The sequence below is a fragment of the Vitis riparia genome, chromosome 11 (genome assembly GCF_004353265.1).
Source record: "Vitis riparia cultivar Riparia Gloire de Montpellier isolate 1030 chromosome 11, EGFV_Vit.rip_1.0, whole genome shotgun sequence".
NCBI lineage: Eukaryota > Viridiplantae > Streptophyta > Magnoliopsida > Vitales > Vitaceae > Vitis > Vitis riparia.
In genome coordinates this window covers 17,448,957-17,466,935 of record NC_048441.1, presented here as the reverse complement: position 1 = coordinate 17,466,935, position 17,979 = coordinate 17,448,957, and the positions used below count along the sequence as shown (strand labels likewise).

Here is a 17,979-nt window from a genome sequence, read left to right as displayed (position 1 = left end):
TTTTATATTTTTATTGAATTAACTTAGGTTAATTTGATTATTTAATTATAAATTGATATGTTTATTTTAGATGATTATTTGTGATTTATTTTCACATTTAGAATTAAATTAAACTAGTTAACTTAGCTAAATTATTTAATTAATTTAATTAACATGCTAAATTATTTAATTGAAATATGTTTATTTAATGAATTTAATGTGTACAAATTATTGATATTTAATGAAATGAAATATTTTATGTGACTTTATAATGAGAACAATTACAAAATTAACATTTCTTATAGATCGACAAGATATAATTACATCTAATATCGCAAATTATATTATATTATATTATATTATATTATATTATATTATATTATATTATATATATATATATATATATCAAAATTTTCAATAAAACAACTTGAAAATGTCCATTATACCTCTAATTATATTATTATGAGCTTTTCTTTACATTTCTATGAGTTTTTAATAATTTTAAGTCTACCGATATTTTTTTCCAGAATATCTGCCGATATATCTCCGATATATCGGATATATCCGTAAAATCGAAGTACCGATATATCCGTGATTATCGATATTTTCATCCTTGGTTGGAACATCCTTAAATAGATATAGAACAAGACATTTGACACAAATATGTCAATCAAATTATATTAAAAATTAAGATCAATAAAATCATCTTAAATTATGTTGAGACAGAAGTCTAACTATTAAGGTTTTAACTTAAACAGATCCAATTGCTTTAACCTGATGTTTGGGTGGTATAAACAAGGTTGAATAGGTTATTGTGAAACCAAGGTTTGATTAACCTTGATTTTGATAATAACAAAATAAGGTTTGAAACCGATGATTATATTTCAAGTGTGATTAAGCAAAAAGATTTCTAAAGTGACAATTATAGAAACAAAATCAAGCCAAAGAGAAATCAATAAGATGAAGAAGTTCTCAAAGAAAAGTGTTTTTCAATACCTAAGCTTTATAGGATCTCTTTGTAAGGTTATTAGTACACTAAGTTTTTCATACGTTACATTATTAATTTATGCACCAAAATCATTCAAAAGTAATTTTGTTTTAAATTTTTTAAAATTGGATAATTTCATGTTTTCAACTAAAATCTTGTGTCAAATGTTTTCTAAACTTATTAAAAGGTTTTAAGTTAAAAATGATGGTTGTTGAGCCAAAAACGACTCAACCGGTTGAATCGAATGAGGAATCAGTCGACCTGTTCAACTCAACCGATCGAAGTCCGTTCAAAGGGTAATTGAGGTCCAACGGTCACTTGTCAAGCATTAAATGCTAACGGCTACTCAACTAATCGACCCCCAGCTCAACCGGTTAAACCCCTAACGGCTAATTTAGCCGTTTTCATCTCTAAAAATATCTCAATCTTCATTGTTTCAAGAGTTTAACCTTCTTAAACATTTCTTAAATATATTTGAGTCTTTGGAGAGTGTTTTTTAGTGCACCATTATTCTAAAACTTGCACATCTTTAGTGCACCATTCAATTATAGTTTTTCTTGTACATTTGAGCCTAAAGTTTTGTACTGTATTTTGTGATAATATTTCCTATCTTCATTTGTAAATTTGTGAGAAGAAAAATCTAAGTGTGAAGTATCACTTAGGGAGTCTCAAGTGTGGAGTATTACTTGAGGGGTTATTCAAGAGTGGGGTATCTTTTAGAGATTGTAAAAGTTGCTTAGAGCCAAAAGTCCAAGAGGTTTGATTGGAATCATAATCCAATTGTATTGCTTGAAGGTTTTGGTTGGAAGTCTTAAATTAGTAGAACCTCGAGTTTGGGATTGAAAGTAAAGGAAAACGGACGTAAACAGAGTTACACCAAACCACTATAAAAATCTTGCGTTTACATTCTCTTTCCTACTTTCTTACTACTCTCTTACTCTATATGTAATTATTTTTATATTGTTTTATTATATATTTATATATAATTGTCTCTTACATTCACATAATTTAAATTTGTAAAAAGAGATCATCACCTTATTCACCCCTTCTCCCCCTCTTAAGATAATTACTTTAGGATTAAACTTAAATTAAACAAATACTAACTCAAAACTATTAGGATTGAAGGGATAAATCTGGCAACTCATACAAACTTGAATCTATGTATTATTTATTTATTTATTTTTAAAAATATTTTTTTTAGTTTATCAAAATATAATCAACATAAAGAAAGATAAAAATAATAATTTCAACTTTCTTAGTTTTTAAAAATATTAAATTAATAAATTTATTATTTTTATTTAATTATTCAGGATCGAAATTATTATTAATGAAAATGGGGAAAAAAAAAAGGTAAATTGAGGAGAATTTAGAGTCACAAGTGTACAATTTTGCGGGTTATTAATGTAATATCGGCAGTGGGCTGCGTGCCCGAAACGACGTCGCTTTTTTCCCAATTTAAGCTACCTAAGGTCGTAAATTATGAAGAAAAGCGCGGGTAAAATCCAAAAGGAGGAACAGCGTAAACGTATGCATAGATAAAGGCGGACGTGAATGGCAGAAATTGAATCGAGTCGGACGGACGGTTGAGAGAAGAAGATCAGAGATCCATCACTCTCTCTCTCCATCATTTTTTCGTTACTCTCCTATTTATTTAAAATCAAAAGAAAAACGGAGAGAACGAAATCAAAACCAACAGCAGAGCCAGAAGAACAACCACCAACATCGTCTTCATCTTCTAGAGAGAAGAAGAGAGAAAATGTCGTGGCAGACATACGTAGATGACCATCTGATGTGCGAAATCGACGGCCAAGGCCAGCACCTCACCGCCGCTGCCATCGTCGGCCACGACGGCAGCATCTGGGCGCAGAGCACTTCTTTCCCAGAGGTCTCTCTCAATCATCACAAATCTTGCCACCGTCTTTGATTTGCTTGCTCTCATTCGGTTTTGATATTGTTGTTTGATCTGGTTGTCTTAAGGTCCGTGATCTTCGGTTTCGAGTGTGATTGATTGATCTGATTGTGATCGAACGTGCAATGTGATTGCGTTTTCCATTCGGTTGATCGAGTTGGAATGTGCATTGATCTCTTTGAATAGTAATCGTTGCATGCATTGTTTTGGTTTGATTTTAACTGATTTCAATCTTGATTGGTTAAAAGATGAGGAATGTCTCAGTGGAAGTGTATGATCTGAATATAGTGACATTTGATCCGTTTTGAGGTAATGTGGATTGTATTAATGGATTTATTTTAAGAAGTTTCTATTCCAAAATGAAGCCACTATTTAAAAAAAAAAAAGGAAAAAAGAAACAAATTTGATTAGTGCAAAGATGTTGTTCAATGGCTTTGATTGATGTTTTAGATTAACCTAAGTGGCATTTGATCTGAATATTGTGCCATTTGATCGGTTTTTGAGGTAATGTGGATTGAATTAATGGATTCTGCTAACTTATTTCAATTGCCAAAATAAATCTATTGATTTTTTACAATTTTTTTATTAATGTAAAGATGTTTCTTTACTGGCTTTAGTTTGTATTTTAGATCATGTCTTGTGGAGTTCAGATATTCTTATCAACAATTTTTTAGGATGTCTTTGTTTTGTTCCCATTCCTTTTTAAAAATTGTCTTTGTTATATATTGTTTCACCATTTTGGTCATGTCAAACAAATGATGCTTCAGAACTTAATCGTTGTGATTGTTTCGTTTTTAGCTAATCAAATGCTAGTGTTATTTCCTTTCAACCACCCATTGATATACTTGTGAATTAGTGTTGTCTTTTTCTTTTCTTTTTTTCATTTGTCATTAATTTTTGGTTAGTATGGGTCATCATATATCTCGATCAATTTGGATTTGATTTTGTGCACCGAACTCCACATTTTAGAGATTCAATTGCTTGGATTGAATTATGGAAGCCATTTCATGATGGACATCTGATCAGCATTTGGTTACCCCTAAAATATGGGTTCTATTATCTGGATGGAAAGTAGCTGGTTACCTCATTCAATAAAGAAGGCTTAAGATCCACATGATGAAGTTAAACTTGCTTGAAAGGAAATCTTTTTCTGCTTGTGGCATGTGTTATATTGATTTAGATTTTTTGTTGGTAGTTTGAAGCTATTTTTGCATTGTATCTTTCTTCAACAAAATTAATTGCCACTGCCACCAATAGTGTCTCAATTTCTGCTCTCTTGTTGAGAAATAGTTTGACTGCACTTGGTATTTTTGTTATCGCAGCTATGTTATGGTCGCAAAAATAAAAGATCACCATGACTGAGAATTTTCTATTAGCTGCTGTTACCACTAAGAGCTTTCATGCCTTGCAATTGCTAAGGTTGAAATGCTTCTGAATGTCTATGCTCTTATGTTGGTCTTTATTTGCAGTTCAAGACTCCAGAGATCACTGGTATCATGAATGATTTTGCAGAACCAGGTCACCTTGCCCCTACTGGCTTATACCTCGGGGGTACAAAGTATATGGTTATTCAGGGAGAGCCTGGGGCTGTCATCCGTGGAAAGAAGGTGAATAGATGTACTTCAACCTATTTTTAGAATCATACACCAACATTTTCTAAACAAGTAACTTCAACTTAACTCAACCCAGCACAGCCTTATGTCACATCTACCTTGCATTGGCTACATGAATTGCTTCAGCATTTTCAGATTCATGCTAATGAAGTTCTCATGCTAGTCTTAGTATTCTCTCTTTTTTAATATGTGCCCTTATGGACTAATCATCAAGCAAGAGTATTTCTATGTGCTTTTTGATATTGGATTTGACTATTTCCATATACCAGTATCTCAAACCTCTGGAGTTCTTAACAGCATAGCATAGCTGTATATCACAACACAATCATGGTCCCTCCATCTTTGGCGCATATTATGGGAGATGAGTTTTTCTTACTATCATGTAAGAATAAGGACTTGAAGCTCACTTGACAGGTCTATTATATGTCCTGAGTCAGTATTCTTCTACTTTTAAGGTGGCAATATCGTCAATAGCCATAATACTTCTGTAATTTCTCATTCTAACTTTTAGAAGGGTTTTCATTTTGGTCATTGTAGATGCCACTGGTTAATAACAAAATTTGACACATTTATGTCGACAAACACATATCACCCTCCCCTCCTCTTCTGGACAATGGGAGCCAAAGACAGGCTTCTATTCCCAGGTTACCTTTTACTTTATCAGTTCCAAGCATGAAAAGTTCCTAAACATCAATAGTTGTATTTCGTTGATCTTGAATTCCTGCACAAACAAAGGTGGACGTACAACATACCATCTGAATCTCAATTAGAATTCCTTTCCCTTATCGGGAGAAGGGCAGAAAAATGGCAAGTATGGTTCTGCTTTTGCCCTCTGCAACTCTATGTTCCTTGCTTATTTTTAACTTTTAACACCATTGAGTTCATTTACATAGGCTGAAGCAACTGCATTTCACATTTTCTTTTTTATAATTTGTTGGCAACAATTTATTTTCTCATTCGACAAGTTACCACCAGTTTTTTAATTAGAAGCACATCCATACTTGTTTGGCAGGGATCAGGCGGCATCACTATAAAGAAGACTGGTCAGGCACTGGTTTTTGGCATCTATGAGGAACCTGTGACTCCAGGACAATGCAACATGGTTGTTGAAAGGTTGGGGGATTACCTGGTTGATCAGGGCCTGTAGGCCTAAGTCATATTATGGTTCTAGTATTTCTCCTTGGGTTACAACCATCATTTTGTTTCGCTTTTCTGGTTTCAAGCATCCATCTACTTCTTTCTAAACCATGAACTGGCAGTGGAATTGTTGCAGACAATAACCATATGAGGACAGAAACAGTTTGTTGTTTGGTTGTTTTGAGTCGGAATTTTCTCTATATTTTCTTGATTTATGTGTATTCCACCACCGGTTAATGCTATCCCTTTTTCCCAAATTTCCCTCTTTTTGTTTTGGTCAGATAGCAGTATTAATTTTGAAATTTTCATGGGTCTATTGTGGTTTACCTGTAACTTATCCTGGATGGGCAATTCACTGCCAGTTCTTCATTGAGTACAAAGCCATCTCACGGAACTTATGTGGCAATTTTTTTTGTCCTTTTTCATTGGTTTTTTTGGTAGAACAGCAGAAAACGATAGCCGATTCCTTTTCTTTTCCTTTGCTTTCTAGGATGTTGGGGAGAAATCCGCACAAGTAAATTATTGGGCCTCTGTTTTCAGGGATATTCTTAAGACCATTCCAAGACTATCATCGAGGTACCTGTTTGCATTTTTTAACTAATGAACAGTGCTTTAAAAACTAACCCACATCTTTATTTGTGCTTTTGGTAAGTCTTTTTGAAGCTCCAATTTAATGATTTATTTTCTCATATATAATCCGTTTTAGGTCTTCCCAATCTGATACAAGATGTCACATTTACTTCCTTTATAAACACAACCCACGTATGTCAAATCACAAAATGCAAATAGGGGAAAATATATCAAAGAAATATTGCATCAAACTACTTGTCTTCTAGTAGTTGGATCCCCAAGTTGTTTTTGGAATGCTCCAAATTTCATTGGAATATCTAAATTTGGGTCAATATTGACAAACCAATGAAAACATAGTTTAGAGATGTTCCACACATTTATATAATCACAAAAAATTCATAATATATATGGTACCATAAATTTTTTTCCCTATCTGATATGAGATATTACATTTGTCTTTTTTGTAAATAGAATGTCTTTATTATATATCATAAGATTATATGAACTAACAAACACATTTTATAAGGACCAATAAAACCCCATTAAGGTGGTAAATCGGTGATTCCATTTATATAACCATTTACTTTTTTTAATAGAAATATTATCCGTTTTAATATCTTATACCCAAGTTGCATGAAACTAGGCCCATCCAATAGGGTCAGCCGTTTGAGATGGATAGCAAGGTGGCAAGTCATATCATCCACGAACCTAAGAAGTCAAGTGGAATCAACTTTGTCAATCAGACAAAAAATTCGTTAGCTATAGAAGACGATATTTGCATAAAATAGGTGAACTTCAACCATTGCAAATTGAAGCCACTGGCACATATCAATTGACACATAGTGCACCACTGCAAGGAAAGATGGGCAATATATCCAAGTTTATCCGAACTTATAATAATTTAATATATTTACCCAAACAATACGAAATGAATCATGCCAATGACATATAATACATTCCCCCAATGATACTGACGTCTCAAGCACTTGGAATATACTTGCCACACAAGTTCTAATTCTTTGAATTTCAATTCAATTTGTTTCATCACTTTACTTTTCTTGATAAATTAAAAGTCATTCATTATTTCAATCACCTTAAACCATCTAAAAATATATTAATTTTAGGACTAATAATTAATAATTTTATAAACAGTGGACTAGAAGTTTCGGGGAAAAATAGGAAAGTGTTGTGAAGTTTCTCTTTTTGACGTGAGTAGAATGAGAAAAACTAAAACAGAAGCCGTAGTGCGATTTCTTTTCAAGCGTGTAGGGAAGAAATGGAAACGACGTCGTTTTCTCGGGAGAGTTCTAGAATGAGACACGCAACCCAAGAGGCGGACGCGGAGCTTTCATCATAACAGAAAAGAATCATCAATGAGTACAGGCTAGGAGAGACACAGAGTCGAGAGTAAACAACTACTACTGAAGAAGGAAGGAGAAGAAGAAGAAGAAGAAGAGAAGAAGAGATGTCGTGGCAAACTTACGTGGATGATCATCTGATGTGCGAAATCGAAGGCAATCATCTCACCGCCGCCTCCATCATCGGCCACGACGGCACTGTCTGGGCCCAGAGCGACTCCTTCCCTCAGGTTCTCATGTCCTCTTCTTTTCTGCCTCTTTCAACTTTGGCTGGATTCAGTTGCTGATTTCATTGGTTGAATTGAAATCGGGTTTTCTTTAATTTCCGGTTTTTGATCTGATTTGTCCGCTGGGTGTCGTCGGCTTTTTCATTATGGGTTGATTCTTTGGTGGATTGGGATTTGATTTAGCTTTGATTTAGTTTGATATAGTTTGACTTCGTCTTGGATTCGATGTGGGTAACTATTTTCCTATCGGGGTTTACATTTGGAATTGAGTTTTTGCCTTTTCTGGATTTGGGCTTTTGTTTGTTGTTTGGAATCTCTGCACTTTTCACCATGGAAGATGGGCTGGAAGATGAAAAGAGCTACCTGAGCTGAGCTTCATTAGAGGATTAATCAAGAACGTAACCTATGCTGGAGCCCATTTTCTTTATTAGAGTTTAGCATTTGTGAGATAAAAAGATCCAGGCGATCCTATTTGAAGCTAGTTAATTTCAGAGCCTGCTACCCGGCTCGGCTTGATTCATTTCGGACCATGGGTAGAAGGTTCTGAGAGGACTAGGGGATTGCTGCCGACAGTTTGCATTGAACTAGTGTAGATGTATGATCGGAGGAAAATTGGCTGAAATTTTTAGGTCCCCTTAAATAGTTTGGAATAACGGGAAAGGAGATTGTTAATATTTGAATTTCCTCTTCCCCTCTCTCCAGTTGAGACTGATCACATTTTTTAACACATTTGTATAGCTTTCTCTTTCTCATGAAATAACTATGTTTTGTTTCTTTTGAAACTTCAGCTTAAGCCTGAAGAGATCACTGCAATTATGAACGACTTTAATGAACCTGGATCGCTGGCCCCAACTGGGTTATATCTTGGTGGAACAAAATATATGGTGATCCAAGGAGAGTCAGGTGTCGTCATTCGAGGGAAGAAGGTGATGACTTCGAATCTTATCATGCTATGATTATATTTTTATTACTTTTACACATTTGCATTTAATTGAGAAAAGTATACATAATGCAGATAGACAGGGGTGTGACAAATTTATTTGCGAGTTCAATTTAAGACATCAGAAGGCTGGACCATCTATTGAGTTTGTCAAATACAAAAGATTACACTTATTCTTAGAATGCTTAGCTTTTGTACACAATCTTACTCATTGGCATGGTTTTGAGGACCGCCAAAATCGGGGAAATCCTCAAATTCAAGTATTTAGGTCATTTCTGTAGTACACAGTGCATTGAGAATTTCCATCTTGGGTATAAACTATAAAATGGATTCTGCATCACAAAATACATGTCGTAGTTCTGGTAGATGTTTGAAATTCATGCATTCAGGTTACTCCCACCAGATTAATATGCTGAATATGTGTTGAAAGTTGTCTTTTATTGGATTTGAACCAAAATGATCAAGTTACATTTTAAACAATATTCACGGAATGACTTATTATAATGATATTAATATGCTTATTCGGTTATCATATTTTTGCCTTTTGGTGGAATAACCTTTAAAAAATAATAATAGCAAACCGAGGGAGAGCCAGTGTACTTGTGCAATGAAAATTCCAGTTACATTCGTACCTGGCCACTTATGTGAAGCAAACATTTATGGATCAAAACTGGAAACTTATCATCAAAATAGAAAGAGATCAAATATTGTGAATCGGTATGGTTTCACTATGGGACCTTTTCCTCTATCAATGGCTCATTTCTCATGCATATATCTTAACTGTCACCCTGGTTCAGGGCTCTGGTGGTGCTACGATCAAAAAGACCAATATGGCGTTGATCATTGGTATCTATAACGAGCCACTGACTCCTGGTCAGTGCAACATGATTGTTGAAAGGCTTGGTGACTATCTCATCGATCAGGGTTTTTAATTGTTTTGGTACGTCTTCTTATTTAGTTATGATTCTTCTTGGCTTCTTTACCAGTTGCATCTGCCTATAGTTTGTAATGTTGATTGCAATCTAATAAAATTTCAGGTGTTTGAAGCCATGGCATGACTCCTGAGTGGAAACAAAAGAAATTTGGTGCTTAAGAAGTAATGGATATGATCTCCTATGTGATGTACGATTCTGTTTTGTACACTTATTGTTTGTACTCTTGTTGGTGAAAAGTATTGTGTTGATTTTCATGTGGGGTACTTATGTGCCTTGTGGTGGGTTTTCTTGTAATGGATGTCTTAAATTGATGGAAATGTCTCATAAGTAATTTATTTGGTCTGTGATTCATTTACATCTGAAGTTGGACTATTTTTGGGAGAGTAGATGTGCTACAATGTTTGTTTGTGAGTTTTGTTACACACATGTGATGAAAAGCTGAATTTTATCAAGTAATCTGATGCTTACCCAAGATTTGTTTACATGGAAATCTCAAGGGAAGTAAAAATACCCTCAAATATATCAAACTAATCAAATGGAGAAGGTTGTAGTAAGATACATTATTAGTGATTTAATATATGTTCCACACATTACAATTATTGGTACCCAATTTTGTTCACCCTATGTGTATCTGTATGCCCTTGTTACATGTTTTAATGGTCAATGTTGGATCATCAGTAATCCATCATCCTGTGTATCAGATGATTTTTAGCTTACATGAGTACTTGTGTCTTGCTTTGCTATATGTGTGTGTGTTGCTTCGCCTGTGTTAGGTTGGAAGGCACACTTGGCACGGGTGCTGACCGTCATCTTAATGGATGTCCCCCTATGATGGATGTTGCTAAGGGAATGCACCATCACCTTGCAATTGGGATAATATTTGTGAAGTGAAACCGCATTCATTTGCTTGTATGATGAGAGACGGGTTAGGGTTAAAGTCTTTAAACTCTTTGAGGTAGGCTCTATTTGATTCAACTTATGGTAAGTCAAAAACTATTTTTAAACTCAATAAGAGTTTTGCGTCTTTAATTGATTTGAAAAAAAACTTAATATGAAAGTCAAGAAAATATTTGTTTGTTATGATTTTAATTGATTTAGCACGCAATTTTGTTGTATTGAAGTAAGGTATTACTTGCTAGGTTCAAATCAATATGTTGATGTGAACGTCAATAAAGAATTGCAACAAATCTTTAGAATTTATAATGAATGCCAAAGAATGATTCACCTTATAATGTCTATTAGAAGATCTACTCCAATTGAGATTATGGTCCTAACACAATCTTTTTGCAAGTTGGTGGATCACATGTGATATAAGTTGGATTCGATTATTGTGGGTTTGAAGATGAGGTTGAGCCTTCAGGTGAAGCACCACTCCCCACTAAGAATGGGGCTGATGATGATGAAGACCCAAATACCATAAAGCAAAAACTCAATCTAAAAGATGGTGATGACATAAGAGTTTCAAAGTGGTGGGATGAAGGGTGGTCATGGATCCATAGAAGATGTAAGGTTTGAAGGTGAGACTGAGAATGCAGATGCAGTGAGTGAAGATGATATTAAGGATGATTGTGAAGATGCTTATGAGGATAAAGAATTTGGCATCAATGACAATGATGATTCCACCAAGCCATGTAGACGAGAGTTCATCAAGCAATGAGATACAAACAATGGAGAACATAAATTTCACCTTAATGATGACGACCTATCAAGGTACAAATCTAATGATGAAGATGAACATTAAAGTGCAATTTTGTCTCAAGAAGTATGACATAAATAGAGGTATTAGAGGGAAGAAATATAAAGCAAATGACTCAAAAAAGTTCATGATTTGAAAAAATAACTTAATATGAAAATAAAATAAAAAAGTAAAATAAATTGTTTCTTTTTGTTACCCATTAATAAGGACAAGAAAGGCACTATTCGACCAAAGTCTTACTTCATTTGTTGCTTGAGAAGTCATTAGTATACAAGATAGTGTTCAAGAATTAGTTAAGGCCCTTTCCTCGGAATATGAGGACAATGGAGAATTTCATGCTAAGGAGCATAACATAATCAAATGACTTGCCACACATCAAGAGAATAAGTTATATTTTGACTTATGTAAGAAATTCTTTTATGTTTAACAAATTTTTTATAATATTAATATTATCTACTTTGGCTTCAATTTTCAACTAAAAGCCAAAAATAGGAAGCTATCCCAAACAAGGTCGTTGTCTAATAAGATTGGTCGATTTAAACACACACAAGGTAATGTCAACCTAATCCTTCATGCAAAGTTGATGTCAACTTGCTTCCTTGTAATGTTTATATCGACCTTATCCTTTGTATAGATGGTATCCCCCTTATTTCATGAAGCACAAGAGCGCTTTGTTCAAGTTTGTATCATCTTATAGCCTCTCTACTTGGTATCCACTCTCTCAAAGGCGTCCCCCTTAGAAAGTGGCTAAGTGGCATCATGATGCTATTATGGCTTCCTCCACTGAGAGCAAGGCACTGGAAGTCCTACATAAACTTCGTGCACCTTGACAATAGGCTTGGCCCCCTCTTACCCCATCGAGTTATTAAGACGTTGTGAGAGCCTTAATGTGCATGCATTGAACCTGCTTAGGCCGAATTAAGAGGAAGGAGGCATGTCACCACTAAGGTACCCACCACCATCGTATGCCACATGACATGGCATATGTAAGAATGTCAATATAAGAAATGATTGATATGAGTATGTGAATAGTCTCATTGGTTGGACCTCACTAACCAGTAAGGCTCAACCTTGGGTCTCGGTATAAAAAATCCAGAAGCTATTTAGTTCAGGACCACTAAAAGCAAAGCTCATACCGAAAGGAGAGTACGGAAGAGTGAATTTGAAATCACTGATGAAATCTGGGCATCATTTTAGTTCTAACAGGGGTTTGAGTTGTGAGATCAGAGATGTGCCAGATATCATGTGATGTCAATTCAGAATGTAAGAAAATAGAAAAACCCCAACTGAAGTATTTGATCTATGGGAGGCTTGTGGAGCCACTATATCACACAAAATGCACAAAAACTACATCCATTCAACTTAATTTTGCTTAAAATTGTGTGTCACACAGCATAATTGCAACTTCCACCCGCTTTAAATCAGTTACACAACAATCTTCAACTACAAAGCAATTGCACAAGCCTGAACTACCTTATATGTACCAAATACAGATCTACCACCTACAAATAATCTTCTCAAATGATTACCCTCTTCTTAGCACCTCTTTATATCATGCAAAACTAAAGGCAGGTTGCTCTTCTACAGATACAATCTCATGCAGTTTAAGAAAATTTCCTTTCCTGTACCTGTTCCAGCATCTCAAAAGCGGCCACCACTCTCATTTCCATGGTGGGCTATTCAGCATGCTTCCAAAATCGAGCTTCCCTAGACATTTGCCAAGATTTAGAGAAATGAGAGCAGAGCCATAAGCAGGCAACTCAGTGTCCAAGCAAACAACGCATTCGCTGCAGAGGAAGTGGTGGTTGAAGCAAGGGCTGTTGTTGCATTACTTGCAGCAGTTTTGTTGCTCCTGTTTAAACATTGCAAAAAGTCCAGCATGGTGAATAGGAAAGCCAGAAAAAGGTAGTGTATGCTTAAAAGATCAAATAAGAAATTTGACTTAAAATGTAAACATACCCTGTTGTCATATACAAGCAGTTATCATAACCTGCACAAATAACACGAAACAGTATTTTAGCAAGTCTTTGAAAGGAATTCTGATAAAACACGGAAGCTTCTATATGGAACTGAATGAAAACAAAAATGAGGTTGTTCACTTGCATTGAAAATTTTAATAGCTAATCCCATATTTGGGACACAGAATCATATATAACATTTTCTCTCGGTGGTTTGGACATTGAAACAAGACATTGTAAGAGGTGGAGGGTGCTGGCAAAATATACAACATTTTGTCCAGTGGCAGTTGTACCCAAGAGTTCACCCTCCTCGTTGACAAAGCTTGCCCAGCTTCCACCAAACAACCGCACAACACACATACAGTAAGTTTTATTTTGACACCCTAAAATCAAGTGTTCCCAGCCAATAGTAAACTTAGGTTACAGAAGGAACAAGCATTGGTGCATGTTCATGTGTACATGTGTGCAATCTAAGAGAATTTTCATCTGAGAATGTCCTAAAATCTATTTGGTTGTGCAAAAACACCAAACACATGGATATCCTTTTATTTTTTGTTGTAGACTGGCATTCTTGTTGGCTTCCTTGTTGCATTGCCTACAAACAAAGAAAGAACGTGACAAGGTTACAGGTTGGTTAAGAAAACTCTACGAAGTCCCCTGAGCACAACAAGTTATAGCACATGACATGGTAAGATGGACGGACTTTTTCTGAATTTCTAGCAACAATACTGTTCTCAGACCAAATATAATATTTTGTCCGATTTAATCATAGATTGACAAACACTCAAACATTGCTAAATTTATGTGCAAGGAACTGGTAAGACTTCTTATTCCCTAAATGTGAGCACACTCATGTAAAAGCAGAACAATCAATCCAACAGCAAATGTTGCCTATCAGGAAAGGTTGGATCTTAGAGTACATACTTGGGTTCTTATTAACTTTGATTCCTGACCCTCCAAAACCGCAAGCAATATCAGTAGCTCCATTTTGCTGGTAGTAACTGTTGAATGCAAAAGATGCATGGGAAACTACATTATCTGGTTCAAAACAAGGCTGGCTAGGCTGAATAGCAGAGCAGTCCACATTCCCAGGACCACAAGCCCAATCTAAGGCATTCTGCAAGTCCATTTCTGAAGCGGTAGACGATGCAATACACCATGTTCCATTTGAGCTTGTTACATTTGTTTCTGTAGTCATGGTTACAGCACCCTTTCCGGTCATATCCAAGTTATAAACACTTGTTTGATCTGGATAAAATAACCCCCAGTTCCTTTCAGATTCTAAACCAGACTTTCTGTTCTCATTGAACAATGAGAAGATATACACATCTAGATCCTCTCCTGGCTTTGCAGGAGTGCCGGTGTCATTGATGACGTGACGGATGAGATTGGTGTTATAAGTCTGAGCATTATCAGGAGTTGCAGCTGTCTCCTTGGGAGATCCTTTTGAAGGCCAGCCTGTCTCAGTGACCATAATTTTAATTGTTCTGAAATTAAGAGCCATCAATGCAAAATATAGAGCATCAATTTGAGCATCAAACATGTTAGTGTAAAGCAAACCAGTGTTTGGATCAATAACTTCTGAGGATGACTCAAATAGAGCATAGTCTAGAGACACGTTGTTTGGGGAATCTCTGTAGGCATAGTAAGGATAGATATCAACCATGAAAGGAGACTGATTCTCAGCAAGAAATTCCAACATGGGTTTGAGAAAGAATGCATGGCTGCTATTAAAAGCCCCTGCAGAGGGTGGGAATGACCGAGACAAAATCCCTAGGGAATGGGTACTTGAAACTTTGATCTTCTTATGCAGACCAGCTTTTCGCAGAGCTGTGAGGACATTTTTCATGGCAGGTACCACCATAGAAGAGGCATTATTGGGGCTTTCTGTGACTTCAGCACCGACAGTTATGTGTGTGATCCTTGTGGCTGGGTAGTATGGAAGAATACTATTCCTCAGCCAAGTGTCTGCATTAGACTGGAACTGGGAAAATGGGAGTAAGTCTGAATTCGAAATCCCAATCATGAGTTCAACCCCAGTGTTAGCAAAGGCCTTAAGAACCTGAATATTAGAGTCATAAATCCTCAAATATTTAATCTTGTGAAGCTGAACCAGCTGTGCTACTTTATCTGGTGTGGGGAGGTCATCTGCATTTCTCCCATAGCAAACCCCAATCGTGCTTCCCCTGCACAGACCTGTTGCATAAATTTCCAACATTCAAAGTCCTGAATCAGACTCCTAAAATCAATGTAAGCATCCTACTAGTATTGGATACAATATAGGCTGTGTATGAAAATAGAATAATAGAGTTTAGGAGAGTTAAACTTTACAATTTTTCAAGCTATAACTATGAAAGGCGTTAAACTTCAGTTCTTGTTTTTCTTCAGTTGATTCAGAATAACCACCAATTTATGAAACCTCACCAATCAAACATGGCAAACAGTTATAGGTGGGAAGAAGCCTCACTGGGATCACTTGCAACTTAGCTATATGAGTTTATGATGCTGTATATCCTATTGTTCAAATGTAGCCCTCATGAAGCTACACTTTTTTTGTATGGATGCACTCCCTCTCCTATAAATTCAGATTTTTCGGACAATGTGCGGGACAAGAAGCTACAAAAGGAGTAAGAATGGTGACATGACACGCAATGTTGAAACACGAGCATAAGGGGTCTACAAACACAATAAATTCATCATGGGCGTCGGTCTAACATCGCCATATCCCACCTACTAGACAAATGTACTGGTCAGTGGAATGGCATAAATGCATCCACTTGGATGCAGCATTAATTGGTAGGCTACAGAAAAATGGCGAAAAAATTAGCATGCGGAGCCATTATCTTGGACAAGGAACTGTGAACTGTGAAGACCCCCATAGAGAGGAAAGAAATAAACCCAAGTGAGAACCCCACATGAATCATAGAGAAACGACCTCAAATGATTTTAGGTACAGATGAAGCACAAGCGAAGATAAAGACATAAATTACCCACAAAAGCATCAAGATTCGTTCATATACTATCAAAACACACAAAAGTAAAAGATTCTGTTCGAGATAGATCCATCCACTGTTCAAAATCGAAGATTGAGGCATGAACGCAAAGATCCAACCATCAAGAAGAATGATGAAATCGATCCAAGAAGGAACTAAAACCCAGAAAAACCAGCTTAAAAACATAATAGTAAACCACCACAGCCGGACTAGTTCAGTCAATGCAGTAACAATAAAGAACAACACATACATAAAAACATTCATAAATAAACAGAGAGTAAGAAAGAGAGTAGACCCAGAAGCGTGAGAAGCAGTGAAGTGGCAAAAATGAGCCTAAACCCCCTTGCCATTCCTCTATCACAGTGCTTTCTCCTTCTCCCCCTCCTCCTTTTCGTTATCAGAGCTTTACTCTTTTGAGTTGCGTCTCTCCACCCAGTCCAACGTTCATCCCCCAACGGCTCTCTCCTACTCTCACTCTCACTCTCTACCTCTGGGAGCTGGAGAGGAGAGAAAGATGCATAGATTATCGAGATTGTACGAAGAGAGAGAGAGAGAGAGAGGGCGAGGCGCTCTGTGTTGGCATCAGAGAGTGCGACAGAAATGGGGACCGGACTTCAGGTTGATTATGAAATAGAATAAAGAAAAGCACCTCGATTCCGTTGCTGGGCATGTCTGCTGTATATGTTTTTACACTATTACTGCCCCACACGCCACTGCGGCCATGACTCTCTGCTTCCATCCAAAAACCTCCATTTTCCTCTTTGTTTTTTCATCTCTCTTTGGCTTTACACTTTGTGGCTGTCATTCATGGCCATCCAACGTACATCCCATGATTCATGATGCCAATATATTTATTTATTTTATAATAATATTATTTTTTGAAACTTCCATTCAACTATTTTTTGTAAAATTTTTGAAAATCTTTATTTAATATTTTATAAAAGAAAAGTTTCCTTGAATACTTAGAATATTTTTAATATATTTTAAAAATAAATTTTTGTATAATACTTTAATTTTAATTGTTTTATGTATTTATATAATTATTTTTTAAAACAATCATCATAATAAAAAAAGACATGAATAAAAAATAAAAATAGTTTTTTTATATATCAAATGTGTTTTCTTATTTTTTTTAAAAAAATTATTTTTAAAAACGATTATCATTCATACAAACTCTAATTTTAACTTTTTTAATATTAAAAATAATATTTAATATAAATAAAATATTAAAAAATAATTTAATAATATTTAGTTTCAAGTTCCCAAAAAAATCCATTTGAACCAAAAACTTGGTTATGGGTCATAGAATTTGAGGAAATTTGGGATCAAAGTCCAAATTGGCATTTTTGTTTTTTCTTCCTTTGTGTTTTTTTCACCTTTTTCTTGTTACTTTGTTTTTACTTTGGAGTAAACTAGTGGGTAATGGCATTATTTTTAGCCTTTCTTCTACTTTGGGTTAAGATGGGTGGGGTATGGGTGGTATTCTTTTATCCCTATTTGTTAGGGTTAGGTTTCTATTTGAAGAAAATATTACTTACTAAGAATCAAATGGGTGTGACTACACTCAAAACTTTAATCATGTTATTTGAAAAGTAATTATTTTTCAATAAAATAAATTAATTTTATTTTTTATTCTATTGAACATCACATTCATCTTTGAGTTCACTTGGTACCCA

At 35.4% G+C, this 17,979-nt stretch overlaps 3 protein-coding genes across 3 annotated transcripts; 2 read left to right on the top strand and 1 right to left on the bottom strand.

Moving 5' to 3' along the window:
- The first annotated feature begins 2,547 nt into the window (after window positions 1–2,547).
- On the top strand, window positions 2,548–6,020 carry LOC117924698 (profilin). The gene is made up of 3 exons (XM_034843406.1): window positions 2,548–2,852; window positions 4,346–4,483; window positions 5,502–6,020. The coding sequence occupies exons 1-3, from the start codon at window positions 2,724–2,726 to the stop codon at window positions 5,634–5,636; spliced, it is 402 nt and encodes a 133-aa protein (XP_034699297.1). The 5' UTR covers window positions 2,548–2,723; the 3' UTR covers window positions 5,637–6,020.
- A 1,527-nt stretch (window positions 6,021–7,547) lies between these two features.
- On the top strand, window positions 7,548–10,019 carry LOC117925539 (profilin-1-like). Its single transcript, XM_034844565.1, has 4 exons — window positions 7,548–7,784; window positions 8,570–8,707; window positions 9,519–9,661; window positions 9,759–10,019. The coding sequence occupies exons 1-3, from the start codon at window positions 7,662–7,664 to the stop codon at window positions 9,651–9,653; spliced, it is 396 nt and encodes a 131-aa protein (XP_034700456.1). The 5' UTR covers window positions 7,548–7,661; the 3' UTR covers window positions 9,654–9,661; window positions 9,759–10,019.
- Window positions 10,020–12,689: 2,670 nt separating this feature from the next.
- LOC117925310 (glucan endo-1,3-beta-glucosidase 13-like) lies at window positions 12,690–16,993 on the bottom strand. The gene is made up of 4 exons (XM_034844299.1): window positions 16,599–16,993; window positions 14,235–15,506; window positions 13,312–13,342; window positions 12,690–13,204 (listed from the first exon to the last, which is right to left on the bottom strand). Exons 1-4 carry the CDS (start codon window positions 16,651–16,653, stop codon window positions 13,078–13,080), a joined length of 1,485 nt encoding a protein of 494 aa, XP_034700190.1. The 5' UTR covers window positions 16,654–16,993; the 3' UTR covers window positions 12,690–13,077.
- Between the last annotated feature and the right edge of the window lie 986 nt (window positions 16,994–17,979).